The sequence below is a fragment of the Prenolepis imparis genome, unplaced genomic scaffold, assembly GCF_030444845.1.
Source record: "Prenolepis imparis isolate NDT839.2.m4 unplaced genomic scaffold, iyPreImpa1.0 SCAF_234, whole genome shotgun sequence".
Taxonomy (NCBI): domain Eukaryota; kingdom Metazoa; phylum Arthropoda; class Insecta; order Hymenoptera; family Formicidae; genus Prenolepis; species Prenolepis imparis.
This window is the reverse complement of record NW_028141392.1, coordinates 23,967-42,808: the sequence shown is the minus strand read 5'-3', so window position 1 is coordinate 42,808 and position 18,842 is coordinate 23,967. Positions and strand designations below refer to the sequence as shown.

The 18,842-nt window shown below is 33.5% G+C and overlaps 3 protein-coding genes and 1 pseudogene across 3 annotated transcripts; all 4 read left to right on the top strand.

Annotated features, from left to right (window-relative positions):
* The first annotated feature begins 7,180 nt into the window (after positions 1 to 7,180).
* On the top strand, positions 7,181 to 8,705 carry LOC145948087 (uncharacterized; annotated as a pseudogene).
* A 7,804-nt stretch (positions 8,706 to 16,509) lies between these two features.
* Positions 16,510 to 17,145, top strand: LOC145948086 (uncharacterized). The gene has a single exon (XM_083057845.1). The coding sequence runs from the start codon at positions 16,510 to 16,512 to the stop codon at positions 17,143 to 17,145; it is 636 nt and encodes a 211-aa protein (XP_082913971.1).
* Positions 17,146 to 17,167: 22 nt separating this feature from the next.
* Positions 17,168 to 17,875, top strand: LOC145948085 (uncharacterized). Its single transcript, XM_083057844.1, has one exon. The coding sequence runs from the start codon at positions 17,168 to 17,170 to the stop codon at positions 17,873 to 17,875; it is 708 nt and encodes a 235-aa protein (XP_082913970.1).
* Positions 17,876 to 17,970: 95 nt separating this feature from the next.
* On the top strand, positions 17,971 to 18,555 carry LOC145948084 (uncharacterized). Its single transcript, XM_083057843.1, has one exon. It carries the CDS (start codon positions 17,971 to 17,973, stop codon positions 18,553 to 18,555), a length of 585 nt encoding a protein of 194 aa, XP_082913969.1.
* The last annotated feature ends 287 nt before the right edge of the window (positions 18,556 to 18,842 follow it).

Here is an 18,842-nt window from a genome sequence, read left to right as displayed (position 1 = left end):
TAAAATTAATGTAGTAGCAAAAGAGCATACATGTTTTAAAAATTGGGGAAGTAATCAGAGCTCCACCAGTATGGAAAGTGATATAATCCTCGAAGGCTTCCGACTTAGTTTAGAAATGCATGGCCTTATTTATAGTCAATATATCGGTGACGGTGATAGTAATGTATTAAAAAAATTGAGAGATTTTCCACCGTATCCTAATATTGTTGTGGAGAAGATTGAATGCACGAATCATCTTCTCCGCAATCTTTGTAATAAAATACGTGAAGCGAGTAGTACCGGTGGTAGAAATATTTCAAAATTGAAGAAAGCCGTTGATAGCAGCGTTATGAAAATTCGAAACGCTGTTGTAAAGGCTGTCGACTTTCGTCGCAATCGTAAAGTTAGTTGGCAAACAAAAATTTCAGAATTAATTAAAGATTTAAATAATATACCTAGCCATGTATTTGGTGAACATAAAGATTGTGCTTCGCTTCAATATTTCTGTAATGGACAACAGAAAGAAGGCGAGCAAAATCTTGTGTTCCAATTACAACGTGCAGGATTATTAGAAAAAGTAGAAAATGCTATGAAACGCATAATAGAAAATGGCGATAGCTTACTATATAAATTTACTAGTAATTCTGTTGAAAGTTGTAATGCAATTATAAGTAAATTTATTGGTGGCAAGCGCGTTCATTATGCCATGAAAGGCTCTTATCAAACACGCGTTAAAGCAGCCGTATTGCAATATAATACTTCGTAACCCTTGAGTTCTGTTTGTCGTGCGATGGATAAAAAACCACCGAAACGAACAGAAATCATTGAAAATAGAAATATAAAAAAAAATGCCAACCAACTTCAACGAACACGTGCGGCGAAAGAATTAGGTCTCTCTGTTCGTACATCTAAATTTTCCGCTAAAATAACGACTGATAAAAATTATGGATCAAATGTAGAACGGCCAGATATCGAAGGTAATATGTACGAACAGCTGAGACTTAATCATTATGAAATGTTATTAGAGCAACAACGTAATTATGCTGTATTGGAGTGTGCTACACGGGGTCAGTATGAAAACCCGGAGTGGCACAACGTACGGCGAAATCTTCTCACTGCTTCAAACTTTGGAAAAGTTTGTAGCAGAAGAGAAACAAAATCGTGCCAAAATCTTGTGAAAGCAATTCTTTATCTTCCTCGATTGACGGGCGCGGCTGTTGAGTGGGGTAAAGAAAAAGAGATGATGGCACGAGAGCAATTGCAGGTGGAATTAGGGATAGAAATTAATAATTGTGGTATATTTATAGATGAAACTATCCCATATCTTGCCGCGACGCCTGACGGCATTGTCAGAGACGATACTATCGTTGAGATTAAATGTCCTTATGCGGCGCGACATGTGTCTCCTATCACTGCAATGCTCAATAAGATTTCACATATTTATAGAATATTTGATAAAACGGATGACACTCGAATGAATCAAAGACACGCGTACTACTTCCAAGTGCAGGGACAATATAACGCAACGAAAGTATTGCATTTTTGCTGTGTGGACACCCTTTGGATTGAAGTACACGATTGTCGAGCGTGATGACAGATTTTGGGAAACAAAAATGTCAGCACTGCTTAAACGATTCTACGAGGACTGCTTGGTTGCTGAAATAATAGATAGTAGAGTAGCAAGAAATATGCCTATTCGGGAACCGCAATATGTCATCGAAGCACAAGCGGCTCGGAAAAATGACATAAAAGTGGAAAGTGTTATCGAAAGCACTACTACCACTGTTGCTATTCCAGAAATAGAGCAAGATGACGATTGCATTATAACTGATTACTCGAATGAAAAACGAGATGTAACTGAGGATGACATAAAAAGACTAAGAAAAATGTTAGATGATGTGATACCTTCTCTTTTATTAGTAAAGAATAATGTTTTGCCCATAGATAGTAAATTAAATGATGAATCGTTAGATTTATTTTTACGCATTGTAAGAGAGACTTCTTGCTTTGAAACACAAAGTGTGTTATATTTAGAATACCCGCACATAAGTGAAGCTAGTCGTAGCAATAAAACCTTACAAATTATTGGCGGAAATTGCACAGATCATTGGCGATGCATTTATTTTGATGGCACCAAACTTCACGTGTACGACAGCTTACCTGATACTACGTACGATAAATTGCATGCTAAAGAAAAAGAATATATTCGCCTTCGTTATCCCAAGATAAACGAATATGATATAATTTTCGAAGAAGTGCAAACACAACCAGATTGCACCTCTTGTGGAATTTATGCTGCGGCTTTCGCTACAACTGTAGCCTTGAAAGGAAATCCTTGTAATGAAAAATATTCCAGTGACGTAAAATGCATGACACGTCATTTAATTAAAATTCTAGAAAGCAACAAATTATTGCCTTTTCCGAATTAATATTTTTCATTATTTAACCCATCTTTGTAAGCTTTTATTGCTGCCATTATGCAAAAATAAACAATGATAAAATAAGATGGTAGAAGTTATCTGCAATCGTCATTGTATAGAACATATAGTAACATAAAAATCTCGGAGAGACGATAAAAGAATATTGGTTGCATTCTCACGGGAATGGGCGTTGGAGGGGCCCATTCTATATTTTATATATGTAATATTAAATTTATTTATGACAATTAAATTTTATGTTATACTTTTGTTTTGAAAATAGTGCATTGCAAATTAGATCGCAATTTGAACTGAGGTGATTGCGTCGCAAAGTGTTAATATCAGATAGGTTTTATTTTGCAATGTACTATTTTCAAAAATATTTAGTAATAGGTAGATGAAAATTAAACAAATTACAAGCTACAAGTATAGAAACACATAATAAACAAAGTTGCATGTAAAATAACAAGAAATATTTTATACAGTATACTTCCCATAATATGGTTGAGGTCACTTTGCGACGCAATCATTTAACTTAGTTTAAATTGCGATCCACTCGAATTATTTATTCGTGTTGTTTATTAAATATGTACAGAAACAATAGCAATTACATAAATTTAAATTTTTATTAACTTTAAATTATAGAAAAGATATTAGATATTTAAATGTATGTTTATATGTACATTGCTTGCTATTGTTTACTGTACATTGTATACATATTATTATATATCTTTATCCCATGAGATGAGTAATCGTACTGCATTTAAAACTTTAAAATAGAAAAGATCTCAAAAATAATACAATCAAATATATAATTAATAGAAGTTTGATTGCATTGGAAAAAATTGCATATATCATACTTTTACATTTCTTATTATTTATATTATATTTTTATATTTATATTACATATTTTTTTCAATATTTTGTACTAAATATTTATATATAACGATTTTCGGGATAAGAATATGCAACAATATGTTGTAGCGCTTCTATTGTTGTGTTTCCGATAAGCGCAAAAAGTTATGATTTTATTATAAGTAATTGATATTTTAATATTATATAATTGACATTGTTTTCCTTGCAGATTTTATAATGAATAATTTATTTTATTATAATTATATTGATATTAATCTATGTATGCAGCATAGAGTTGCTTGTTGTTGCAGATAGATTTGGAGAAGGGCGGATCACTTTCAATGAAGAGGCGTGAATACCATTGAATCAACGCCATTATATTGCAGCAGGTAACGTATGCACAGTGGGGGTTTTAGTGAGTAAGAATCTCACACTACCCCGGAAAACCGGGGTGCCTTTTGAAGGTTTCCCCCACGTAAAAAAAAAAAAAAAAAAAACAACGCTACTGCCATGTTAAAAGCTCTAGCTTCAATCAATTAATAATCCAATATAATAATCAACAATTATTTTTATATTATAGTATATAGTATATTTGAATATATAAAAATATTAAAAAATATTTTTTTTTATTGAGAAAAAGAATATTTTAAATATTAAAAAAATATTTTAAATATTCTTTTTAAAATAATCTTAAACAAATTTTTAAAAATATTTTTATATATTTAAATACTTATTATTATATAAAAATAATTGTTGATTATATATATTCATTGGAGTATTTTATTGATTGAAGCTTGAGCTTTATGGCACAAACTGAACATCTTGTACATTGTCTGCATATAATATTTAACTTATTTATAAAATATATAATATATAAGTTTATATATATACACACAAACACAGATATGACAAGCGTTCTTGATTTTTTTTTCGATTATTGATGTTATATTGTATAATCTCTCTCTTATCTCTTTCTCTCTGCTACATAAATACTATTATAACGTGTAAGAATTTACGAGTAACGTATGATGGCTCAATGCAAGAATATTCAATCTCGTAGAAAGCTTGAGTTCAAATATATCAATATCAATTTTTTTTATAATATATTGGAATATAGAAAAATCATAGAAATATATTTTTTAAGGCGATAAACTTAAAAATTTTTATATTGAAAATATTTTAATCATTTTACAACTACACACACTATATATATTAAATGCAAAATAATTCCGTAAATAAATTAATCAAGTAATAAATCAATTGCAGCTACACACACACACATACACACACACACACACACACACACACACACACACACACACACACAAATAGCTGGTATGTTGATTTTTATTATTAATTTTTTAAATTTATTTTCTGTATATAGTGTGTGTAGTAAAATTCTGTATATAGTGTGTGTAGTAAAATAATTAAAATATTTTCAAAAAATGTTTAAATTAATCGCCGAAATATATTTTTTTTATAATTTTTCTATATTGCAATATATTATAGAAAAATTGATATTGATTTGAACTCTAGTTTACTGGGTGATACACTGTACATCCTTACATTGAGCCATCATACATTACTCGACATAAGTTTTTTCACGTTATAAGTATTTATGGAGCAAATTATACAATAACATCAATAATCGAAAAGAAATGAAGAATAATCAACATATTCGTCAATCTATGATTGCTACAAGCTAATGATAATTTATATTCGTTCTCTTATTCTTGTCTCTCTATTGCGCTGACTATACATAAAGTATCGATAAAAAAGTATAAGCAATAAATTGTCAAGTCTAAAGTACCCGTGTCTAACATATATTCTATACTAATTCACTCTCAATTATGCTACTGTTATTATTTATCATTAGACAATTATAAAACATACATATAATTTTTAGTGATATATATATACAATATATATATATATATATATATATATATATATTTATATATAATATACGCACATATGTGCATAAGCATATATAAAATTTACAAAACGTGGGTGCTTATTAGCCTTGCTACGTTACTGCCTTCTGCTACGGAAGGCCAGAAAGCATTTTCAGGCCGTATCTCGCGTGTAGCATGAGCACGTGATTAGCACGGTAGAGGAACAAGGACGTGATTATCGATCCTTGTCTCTCTACCGTGCGTCCGCGTGAGCAATGCAATGGTGTGTGTACGTGTACATACAGAGAGAACATGAGAGCGGCCACCGCGATTCAGCGGACGCGTGTACTAATGCGCCCCCTGAGAAAGTGTATATAAACTACGTCGTTACACTCGATAAAAAGCGTGGTAAATGGTTCGAATCCGTGATATGGTTCATATCCGAACTACTCGGATAAGAACCGAGTTGAGAACTAAACAGATGAGTCAGACAAGGACCAACAATCCATCGCTCTGGCTTTGTCTCACCAACGATGAGCGTCTCGTGGACTCGTGCGGCGGCAGGCACGAGATTTCGCCTTTCGCGCGTAGCGTTCCACGTAATTCGACAAGGACAAAATTTTATGACGTTAAACTTTGGGCAATATATAAAAAATTAAATATATTAAATATAAGGTGTAAAATCAGATTATAAGTTAAATAAAAATTATATCCAGTTTCCTGAGTACATTAAAAAAATTGTTTTCTGAAAGTGCATATTAAAAAAAATTGTTGAATTAATTTTGTTTTACATGAATAAATATTCTAATTTGCATAAATAATAAAAAAAAAGTGCGAGTGACGGGAATCGAACCCGACTCACAATCAGTAACGTGATAACCACGGACTTAAGTGTACGTACTACGAGTTGGATTCAATTCCCGTCACTCGCACTTTTTTTTTTATTATTTATGCAAATTAGAATATTTATTCGTCAAAACAAAATTAATTCAACAATTTTTTTAATTTGCACTATCAATAAAGCGTTTTATTATTTGTTTTATTTTATATTAAATATAACGTGTAAAATCAGGTTATAAGTTGAATAAAAATTATATCCAGTTTCCTGAGTAAATTAAAAAAATAGTTTTTTGAAAGCGCAAATTAAAAAAATTGTTGAATTAAATTTATTTTACATGAATAAATATTCTAATTTGCATAAATAATAAAAAAAAAAGAGTGCGAGTAACGGGAATCGAACCCGACTCACAATCAGTAACGTGATAACCACGGACTTAAGTGTACGTACTACGAGTCGGGTTCAATTCTCGTCACTCGCACTTTTTTTTTTATTATTTATGGTACATTATTATTACTCATTATTATTACATTATTATTACTCGGAGACCACATATTCACAGGTTTCCTCGTCACGCATGAATTCCACCTTAAATTTTAATGCTCCTCCTGCAACTTCGATTGTCTCTTCCTTTTCCTTGAGTCACCTCCCTCCCTCCACTCCTTCCCCCCTGTCTTTTGAAACACATCTTGATCCTCTTTCCTTTTCCAATTCTGCCTCACCTATTTCTGACATAAAAAGTAAGTGGTTCGTGAATCTAACATCTTCTGTCATCCCTCACGAGGTACAGTGCCTCCTTCAATTAGGTGAGAATTTCTGTCTGCCTGTCTCCAACAAAGATAAAAAAACCGTGGTCCAATTCATAAAAAGTGTCGAACACAACATAGACAAACTTAACACGGAATACCGCTTAGCTGTCAGAAATAGATCATTCCAAATCATTAACAATTTTTCCTCTCTGCATATTCACACATCCTTACAAGACAAATTCCTAATTAAAGCCTCCTTGTTGACAAAGAATTTCATGCGTGATAATCCGAGTATTATTTTTACTCGCGCGGATAAAGGTAATGTCACCGTCGCTTTAAATAAAGATATGTATCTTAAAAAAATGACAGATTTACTCAGTGGATACATACACGGTGGTAAAGAAAGATCCGACTAGAACTCTAATTAACAATCTCCGTTAGCTACTCATGTTGTGGAAGCGCAGAGATTATATCTCAGAAAAATCTTACAAGCTAATGAATTGCTCGGATAGTACATTACCGCGTGCTTACGGATTGCCAAAAATTCACAAGCCGGATTGTCCTCTTAGGCTAATCGTCTCTTCAAAAAACAGTCCATTATATTTCTTGGCTAAATTTTTGCACGATATTGTACATGCCTCGCTACCTGCAGCCGACAGCCACGTTGCTGACAGTTTTGAATTAGTAGAGAAACTTAAAGACGTATACATTGATAATCAACATAAATTAATTTCTCTTGATGTTGTCTCGCTATTCACCAACATCCCATTAGATTTAGCAATGGACAGTGTCGCTAGTAGGTGGCCGGACATAGAAAGGAAATGCGTCATACCAAGAGACAATTTTCTATCGGCTGTGAAGTTTGTGCTTGATTCTACGTACTTCTCCTTCAATGGCGTATATAGACAAACATTTGGCACCCCCATGGGCTCACCGCTGTCACCGATTATTGCTGATCTAACGTTACAGGACCTAGAAAGCAAAGCGCTTGCGAACTTGTCGGTTGCACTTCCTTTCTATGTTCGATATGTCGATGATGTCGCGTTGGCGGCCCCCTCCTCCATGCTCAAAGACATATTAAAGACCTTCAATTCCTTCCATCCGAGACTCCAGTTCACAATGGAGGAGGGCGTCGATAATCGACTTGGACGTCACTGTTATTGTTAACGATGGAAAGTTGGAATTCGATTGGTTCCATAAACCGACGTTCTCCGGGAGATATCTAAGTTTCGAATCACGACACGCTCTTTGCCAAAAAAGAGGCACAATTTTTTGTCTCACAGATAGAGTTTTCCTCCTGTCACATCCCAGGTTCCATAGAAAGAATTTCGAACTCGTTATAAATATTTTGCTCGATAACGGGTATCCATTGCAGTATATCTTTGATACAATTAACGAAAGATTGAAATTTCTGTTCGCGAAATTTAAGGAGAAAAATAATTCTTCTCTAAGTAAGAATGACACAAGCAAAAAAGAACAGCTTCCAACCACTTTCTTTAACATTCCGTATGTCCCTGGCATTTCCGAGCAATTTAGTCGTGCAATTCGAGATTTGGATACAAAAATATCATATACCGGTATCAACAAGCTTAACAAGTTTATTAAAGTGCATAAAGATAGCTTGCCGAAAGACCTTCACACGAACGTTGTATACAAGATCTCCTGCAATAACTGTGACGCTTCTTATGTCGGTCAAACGCGCCGTTTCCTAAAAACGAGAATAAACGAACACCGCAACCACATCAATAGAAACACGACGCAGCGCTCGGTCATAACAGACCATAGACTTCTAAACCATGAGTTTGATTGGAACAGCGTGGAGATCCTGGATGAGGAGCCGATTCTAGGGAAAAGACTCGTGTCCGAAATGATTCACATTAAATTACAAAAAAATAGCATCAATTTACAAAATGACACGGAGTGTTTAGACCATATATATTTCCCGATGATAGAAAATATGTATAATATCTAAAGCCAAGCGTGCGCTCATTTATCATCTGTTTTCGGTTGACCTCATTTCTGTGTTTATATTATTGTCTCGATCTCATCTTTCCATTTAAAGACCAGTCGCGATGTATCGTTTAACAAGTGCGATTATATGTTACGTTCCCGTAGGCCTCTGTGTTTTCTAGCATCGGTAAGTTGCCTCTTTCTTTCGTGTTTCTTTGTTAGCTCGATCAACTTTTCTTTAATCAACACAGGTTTGCAATAATATGCATTCACAAACGTTCTCTTTCCCGTTGGTACCGATGGTAACGATGAGAGGTGACGCTGTTGCGATTATACATTGGCTGCGGGGCTCTTCGCCGTTTTTTGCCGCACGATTCTTATGAATCATTCTTTCTTTCTTTTATGTACGTATTGTTTCTATCTTTAATTTTAATTATTCTTTATCTCATGTTGGTCCTCCTTTTTATTATAATTATACTAAATTTCTGTTTACCATCGCCTCACCGTTTTTTGTTAAATAATTTTTGCCATTTTTTCAATTTTGTATTTTTTACCTTTTATTTTTATTTTATGTTTGTACAGCTTACTGAGGATGGCCCGAATCAGGGACCGAAACGTTTGAATAAATTAACTTTGTAACTCTAAGTTCGTTTCTTTTTTTTGTCGCGCTTCTATCCGCGCTCGGCTCTTATTAGCCCGTTTATCTATTAATTTTGAATAGTCAGAGCCTTGATATTATATGTTTATTAATTTTTTTAATGTACTCAGGAAACTGGATATAATTTTTATTTAACTTATAATCTGATTTTACATCTTATATTTAATATATATTTAATTTTTTATATATTGCCCAAAATTTAACGTCATAAAATTTTGTCCTTCTCGAATTACGTGGAACGCTACGCGCGAAAGGCGAAATCTCGTGCCTGCCGCCGCACGAGTCCACGAGACGCTCATCGTTGGTGAGACAAAGCCAGAGCGATGGATTGTTGGTCCTTGTCTGACTCATCTGTTTAGTTCTCAACTCGGTTCTTATCCGGTAGAGTTCGGATATGAACCATATCACGGATTCGAACCATTTACCACGCTTTTTACCGAGTGTAACGACGTAGTTTATATACACTTTCTCAGGGGGCGCATTAGTACACGCGTCCGCTGAATCGCGGTGGCCGCTCTCATGTTTCTCTCTGGTACATACATACACCACTACATAGAACCTGGGAGTTCGTTTCTCAGCGTTGGCAACACTGAAATCGGAGTTTCGCGTTGTCACCGCGTGAGGTCTCCAACATCAATTCGGAGTTTGCCTGGGTCGCCTGCCGACCCTTAAGCGTTATTCACATCAGAGAGAAACATGAGAGCGGTGTCACGTCCGGGTGACTTTTCTTGTATATATATTGGACTCTCTATTTGATTTATAGGGCAACCTGCATGCACCGGTTATACCCTAGGGACGCCGAGAGCTTGAACGGACTTTTACGGATCTAGGGATATGTAAGGAAAGGTGATGACTAATTTATTAGATACACACAGAGAGAAACATGAGAGCGGCCACCGCGGTTCAGGGGACGCGTGTACTGATGCGCCCCCTGAGAAAGTGGACATAAACTACCACGTTACGATCGGTAAAAAACGTAGTATAAGGTTCGAATCCGTGATATGGTTCATGTCCGAACTACTCAGATAAGAACCGAGTTGAGAACCAAACAGATGAGTCAGACAAGGACCAACAATCCGTCGCTCTGGCTTTGTCTCACCGACGATGAGCATCTCGTGGACACGTGGACTCGTGCGGCGGCAGGCACGAGGTTTCGCCTTTTACGCGTAGCGTTCGCGTAATTCGGAAAATTTCATGACGTTAATAAATAAATAAATTAATTAATTAACTAATTAACCTGACCTAACATGTATATTTATTGAGTCTGTTTTTAATAAAATGTATTATTATATATATCTTGTCCAAGTCATTCCTTAAATATTTTAAGATTAGTGATTTTATTACTAATTTTATTAATAATTAGAGTTAATTTTTGTCCTTTAGTTAGATTTGTTTTTATGAATAATATTTACTTATATTACTAATATTTATTTTTTAAATTATTCTATTTTTAATTATTTTATTAATTATTTATTAATTATTTTTATAACAATTGGAGGATATACTGTAATTTTTATAGGATAATCAGCTAATTTAGTTTATTCAATAATAGGATCAATACGATCAGTTTCACAGATATTATCTAATATCCAGTTTCACAGATATTATCTTAGATTTATTTTAATTATTTTAATTTTAATATACACTTATACATACAAATTACATATAAAAATACTTTTCTATTAATATATATTAATATATATATATATATATATATTAAATTTATTTAAAGAACTAGAATTTAAAAAACAATATAAATTTTAAAGCAACGCGTTTAAAGTTCTTGATAAGCTATAGATATGAGCGTTGTGTTTATATTTAGGTGAAACAAAAGAAAAGCGCAACAGCGCTACTTGGCAATCTTGGCATTTCGACGATTCAGTCAGCGCGACGATCTTTACGAGTAACGTTCGGTTTTGCGGTGCTTCATCGTGATCTGTAAGATATCGTGATCTATATATTTCGCAACACGTGTAATCTGATACGATTAGTTTTAAATATCGTGTGTGCGTGTACGTGTGTATTCATTTCTATCGTATCGATTTATTTCTCTTTTTTCCTTTCACGTGTTGTATTTCTTTTTTATTTGTTATTTTTAAGTTCTGTATTTTTCATTTTTTTATATTTCTGTAATTTCTTTTTGCATCGTATATTACAATATACAAATATGTCGAGTCAATGTCCCGTAGATTATAATAGGTGTATGTATAAAGACTGCAAGAATGAAAAATCGCATGGGAAACGGCTATTTAGATTCCCAATGCAAAAAGACGCAAAATGCAATATATGGATACACAATACAGGTAGGTCTCTGTGCAATAATTATGTGTTATGTTTTAATTATATCTTAATTATATGGCTCATTAACGCACATCGAAAGACGTATGGCTCACGAACATGCATTCGCAAAAGACGGTGAAAATTACTTTAACTCTTTTAAGTAATTAATATTAAATGTAATAAACGTAAACATAATATTTGGAGAAGATAGCTATTCTATTCATTTTTTCATTCAGATTTGTGCTTTGTAAATGAGTGCGAATTCCCTGGAAATATTAGTCTCAAAATATTTCATAAAAGTTTTTATAATTTCTGTAAAAATTTTTACAAAACTTTCTCAGGAGAAATCCGATTTATCAGCTTTTATTTTTTTCTGATTTGTTTTTTAATGCATTTCATTTAGCGATACAAGAATGCAAGCGTCATTCTATCTTTATTTTCCATTATATAGATATCAAACAAAGATAGAATGATGTGTTAACGAAAGTCAGCACATATATCCCTTACGGAAAGAAACTATAGCCAGAAAATATTACAGTTGTGTAGTTATTACAAGATCCCCTGTAGTTATTACAGAAAGAATTACAATGATCTGTAATTACTACACGCTGTAGTTATTATAGTGCGTGAAATATCTGTAATACGGAATACATGTCTAGCCCATGAAGTGTGTAATCTATTACACGTGTAATCCACTACATGTGTAATACACTACACGTGTGATAAGTAACTTGTGTGATAGACTACACGTGTAATCCACTATATGTGAAATATACTACAAGTAATCTACAAAATGTGTAATACACTACTACACGCGTGTAATTTATTAAACGTATAATGACACAATTAATGAAATTTGAAATAGTGAGTCTTATCATATATATATATATATATATATATATATATATATATATATATATATATATGATAAGACTCACTATTATACTTTTACTTCAATGCAGCTGTATATAAATTATTTCTATAAATAATGTTTGAAATTTATTAAATTTAATGTATCACTTTTTATTAACCACATTTCATTATTTTTTAATTTCTAAGTAAATAAATATAAAAAGTATAAAATATATCTGTGTACTACAGAATGTTTGCCATTTTGATAAGAAACAGTAAAATATTTAATAAAAATTAAATAATATTTAATAAATAATAAAATTTAATAAAAATTAAATAATATATGCATAGTATTATTATTATATCAGTTATATATATTTTTATATTTTTTTATAAAATAATAATAATAATATATTGGTCAATATAAATACGTAAGAATCTGATATATCTGCTAATATATATTATTTTATATTTATTACAAAATACATTAATTTACATTACATAATACTATATATTAGAAACACTAACTTAATAATAATATAATATTGTACATATACATATGCTTCTCTACGCGCGTGTATACGCATTATGTTACACGTACATTTTGCTTGCTTTGTGCCTCTAGAAATCAATCGGTTTCAATTGTATTAACGACAGGTATGATAAATTGCTTATGTTCATTGGAATATGATATAACAACGCATTTACTTTTAATCATATCCAATAGGCAACCTGTAATGTTATCAGTTTTTTTAGTAATAAAACTAAAATTTATGGAAGATACCCGATTATTTTTGCATACTTCTTCCGGTAAAATATTATATTTTTTGCATAATAATACATTAGTTTCAGTTCCATCATTTGCTTTTGTCACGGTACATAAATATAATATATCCAATATCAATCTATTCTTTGTTAATATTGTATTATTATATCTTTTTAATAATCTAGGATAATTTAAAGTATGGTAAAGAATATTTCTAAAAATAAATCGGTCAAAAGTAAAAGCCGTGCTTTCGACAGATTCCCCTATTAATTCTTCTACAATAATTTTTTGTATAGCAGTTAACACTATTTCTTTTTTTATTCCAAATGCTTTTAAAGAATTGTCGTATTCTGTACATCTTTTAATATGACACACTTTCATTAAGTAATCAAAAATAGCTTTTCCTTTCGAGCTACAATTTTCGCCAGTAAAAATCGACTTGTTGTTGTTAATAAACCTTAATCTAGAATAAAACTTAGATATTTGTTGCGTTATGCATTGTGTACCATTGAATAAAGTTTTTAATGTTCGATTGAAGCCTTCAAAATGAAAGGTTGACCAAGCCCAAAGAGCACCGTAATTTTTCACTGATGCAGGTATATGCAATAACAAATGAATATTGTAATTCATGAAATCATCTCCATACAATTCTTCTATTTGCAATACAAATGTTCGTAATGCTTGTTCAGCAGCGATAAATTTGTCTTCAGAAATATGTGTTTGTAGAAAAATATACATACTAAATACAAAAAGTAGCCAATGTTTAATAAATTTCTGTGGCATTAATCCACTTAAACAAGGCAACGAATAGTACAGTAAGATATTTTTCCACTCTGATGCCTTAAACAATTTTCTTAGAACTATCGATCGTGGTATTCGTGTTATTTCTGATGGAGGTAGTATATTTGTCAATTTATTATCAAAAACTTGTTGGTATTTCCCTAAATACCACTCTTTATCATGATTGGAGGAATCGAACCACGCCATAACAAACTGTTTAACCACGCCTTCCGCAACACTGTGCATATAATCTGGCGGGAAAGACTTAATTATATCAAAGAGCGGTATAAGTTGTGTTACCGAAGGACCCTTAACTCCTTTTACTGAATAATTTTTTGAAATACTTTTTTTAACATGTTTGCTGTGTTCACGTTTATGACGTAAAGCATAAACATCTCCACAATAAACACGTTTGAAACCCCCGCTTCTTGTCTTGACTACCTTTCCTTTATTATAGCAATACGAACATCCGTATTCGCCGTTAAATTGTTTCATGTTTTGTATCATCGATCTTGCTACTGAATCAACAGGAGTTACAAGTGTATGAACTTTAATACATATTGCTTCCTTATGCATGAATGTTGTTGTGATAAAATCATTATTATGTAAATCAATAAGTTCATCAACGAATGGCCGGAGAAAAGTATTCATATTTGCTTTCGTAGATTCAAACCATATGCCAGCTAAGAGAATGTGTTGCCTTCGCAAACGATAAGGCAATTCGTTAATCGTAACTAAAATCGGCCAAATGGATGACATAGAAGACTTAAATAATTGTACCCCATCTGAATTCCACTGGAGGGTAATGTCATTATCTCCAATGATATTTTTACTTCTTAAATTACGGTAAATGTTTCCATTAATGATATCACTTTCCATTTCTTTAGTTTTTCGGAATTGTGCAAAATCTTTGAACTTTACTAATTCTATTAATTGCTCTTTGAGTGGAATATGCATAAAATACTTGTTTCTTTTATCGAGATACTTTTCTTTGTAAATTGTTGTACAAACTTCACATTTTATTCGATTATCGGTACGTAAATTCAATATCATATAACATTCCGGACAATAATAATATTTACACGCTTTATTTTCTGGTAATGACTTTAATAATAAATATTTGGAGCCATGATGTTTACGAGGAAGATGACAATCAATTACTTGAATAAGAGATTCCAACGCAGCATCGGTCAGTTGATGACGAAGAGCCAAACTCACAAGCAACATTTTGCTTTCTTCTTTTGAAAGATTGCATCCTTCGTACAGTATTTGGCGAAACTGTAACATGAAAAAATTTTACATTACTTATTACTACAATAAAAATACCAAAGTTAATCTTAATAAAGAACGCTATTTTCTCTTTGAAATAAGTTTTTAGATTTCTTCCTATAAAAAATGTTTGACCGCGATAAAACTTGAAACATTTTAATTTTGGGATGAGATAATATGTTCGGAAACTTTTTAACGGCATTGTATAAAACACAACTATACATAATCAAGACTTTATTTGTGCACAAATATTAGCAAATTCCTGGTAACTATATCCAATAGAAAACTATTCAAAACGATTCACTAACCATATAGAAAACGGTATAAGTTTATAGTTTTCTGTACCTCTCTCTCTCTCTCTCTCTCTCTCTCTCTCTCTCTCTCTCTATAGTTTTCTGTATAGTTAATAAATTATTTTTAATAGTTTTCTATCGAACTAGTTATCAGTGATATTTTGTAAGGCGGTACATGTATATTACCTGCTCCATGTGTGGATCTTGATTATGATCATCGTCATTATCAATAACATTATTGTCATCTTCATCAGCAGTTGGAATTTCTTCATTTTCGTTCATATCAGAGGCCAAATCAATTTCATACTCTGATGATGAGTTATCTGTACATGATGAACTATCATCTCCTTCATGACTTAAGCATGATGAAATGTCATTTAATTCTTCATCGCTGCTTTGGAGGCCCTCAGAATCAGAATCTTTCTCAGATGAAAGTATATTAGATTTAATTGCGACTTCATTTACTATTTCATTGTTACTTCCAGCTACATTGATCTCCCGTATTCGGCTCAACTTAGAACGTTTTGTATTCTTACGAACAAGGATTTTCTTGAATCTATCTCAAACACAAAAAATTGAATTAGTTGTACAGAAAATACATAAACCTTGGCAGCAATTTTAACTAAAAGTATCCATAAAGATTCAACAAAATTTCAGCAAAAATCTTTGCTTGTATAAAGACATATTTGTATATATTAAGAAATGTAAATTAATTTACTTATAATATTAACTAAATTAATTTATGGATATATGACTTAAAAATACTTACATGATCATGTTTTTTTTTTTCGAGAAAGTGCCGTTGATGCTCTGACACGGAGGCGGTCCCGCACGCACACAGACCCATTCAAACACACATACATATGTATAACATGCATGATCTGCAGCGACACATCGCTCTCTCTCGTCTCCTTCCTTTCTTCTCCGCATGCTAGCTGATCTGTCTTTGTATGAAGCCGCCGATCGGTGGTTTCGAAAATTTTTATACAAGACCGCGGTATGCGCCTCCAGTTGCGCATTACCGATCAACGCGATTAACGCTACGAGTACAGTATCTAGAGGCATAGTGCGAGTCACCATAAAATCCACACGCGATGGTTTTTCCAAGGAACTAACCTGTCTGACCATACCGAATATTACAGATTTAATACCATCCGAAGTGTTTCCGCGAGATATAATTAAATTACCTGCAAATATTCAATTAGCGGATCCGCAATTTCATTTACCACGTTCGGTCGACATATTAATCGGTTCCGGGCCCACATTATCATTGTTTTCCATCGGTCAAATTAACTTATCACACGAAGATCATGATCTGTATCTGCAGAAGACGCGCTTAGGCTGGGTGGTCGCCGGCAACATTTCATCGCAATCGCGAACTAATCTTGCATCATGTTATTTAACAAATTTAGAAAATCAGCTGGCTAAATTCTGGACAATCGAAGAAGTCGCGACGATTAACACCAGATCAAAGGAGGAAACCGAATGCGAAACACACTTCGCCGAAAACGTTAGGCGAGATAACGACGGACGATATACGTTTACCATTTCGCGACTCAAATAAACATCTCGGTGAGTCGCGAACGATGGCACTTAAGCGTCTGTTATCGTTAGAACATAAACTTGACAGAGACACAACGTTAAGGGTAGAATATACACGTATACTAGACGAGTATAAAAAATTAGGACATATGTCGTTAATAAAAAATCCCGGTGACGACGGATTTTATATGCTCCATCACGCGGTGATTAAAGAATCGAGTAATACTACAAAAACCCGATTAGTATTCGACGCGTCAGCTAGATCGAGTAACGGCATGTCGCTCAATGATATTTTAATGACCGGGCCCACAATCCAGGACAAATTACTTTCACACCTAATTCGATTCCGGTCGTACAATTATATCATTTCGGCAGACATTGAAAAAATGTATCGCCAAATATTATTACATGAAGACGATCGGCGATATCAACGAATCTTATGGCGAGAGAACGGTGAAGTAAAAACGTATCAATTGAACACTCTTACGTTTGGCGTTTCTTCTTCACCGTTTTTAGCAATTCGCGTCATACAGAAGCTCGCTGACGATGAAAGACAAGCGTACCCGAGAGCAGCCGAGATTCTTAAAAATCATTTGTATGTAGACGATCTTTTATCCGGCGCCGATACTATCGAAGAAGCTCGAACGATCAGAGACGAGATTATCGCATTATTAGTACGAGGCGGTTTTATCATTAAACAAAATGGGCAATCTCCCACCAGTTCGCGTACGCGAAGCGACACCGTTCGCTAACACCGGCATAGACTTTTGTGGCCCGTTTTATATTAAAGAAAAAAAAATATAGAAATCGAACACGAGTCAAGGTTTATGTATGCGTATTTATATGCATGACAATAAAAGCAGTCCACCTCGAGGTTGTAAGTGATCTAACAACCGACGGTTTTCTCGCGTCACTGCGACGATTTATCGCAAGACGTGGAATACCGGAGAACATATATTCGAACAACGGGACTAATTTTATAGGCGCGAATAATCAATTAAAAGAGTTATACGCCCTATTCAATTCCGACGAACACCGAGAAATCATAAACAAGTGTTTGACTGAATATCGAATTTCTTGGCATTTTATACCACCCGTAGCCCCTCCTTTCGGCGGGTTATGGGAATCAACGGTGAAGCTATTTAAACACCATTTCAAGCGCGTCATAGGCGACTCTTTATTCACATTTGAAGAGTTGAATACATTTACTGTCGAAATTGAGGGCATACTTAATTCACGTCCTATCACCTCACTATCATCTGATCCGAATGATATATTGGCATTAACCCCCGCTCATTACCTGATCGGGAAACCACTAACATCCCTTCCGGAGGGCAATATGACATCTGTTCCAGTCAACCGATTATCCAATTGGCAACATATATCTAAGGTTCGACAAGACTTTTGGACACGCTGGCATCTCGAATATTAAACGAGCTACAAAGGCGTACCAAATGGATCGAAAACGGACCAAAAATCGAAACAGGAACAGTTGTATTCATCAAGGATAAAAATCTACCGTGTACACAATGGGCACTTGGCAAAATAACGAAATTACACCCAGGCGAAGACGGTGTAACCCGAGCTGCCACCATAAAAATTGCGAACGGAGAGATAAAGCGAACAACAAAATGTTTATGTCCTCTGCCAATTGAATGATAGACACGTTTATAAGCCTAAACTAATGCGTAATAATGTGGTATGCGAATCACAAGTATC

What these genes read in the sequence shown, in the direction of transcription:
- LOC145948085 (XM_083057844.1), top strand. Translation starts at nt 17,168, where the DNA reads ATGGCACTTAAGCGTCTGTTATCGTTAGAACATAAACTTGACAGAGAC.
- LOC145948086 (XM_083057845.1), top strand. Translation starts at nt 16,510, where the DNA reads ATGCTAGCTGATCTGTCTTTGTATGAAGCCGCCGATCGGTGGTTTCGA.
- LOC145948084 (XM_083057843.1), top strand. Translation starts at nt 17,971, where the DNA reads ATGACAATAAAAGCAGTCCACCTCGAGGTTGTAAGTGATCTAACAACC.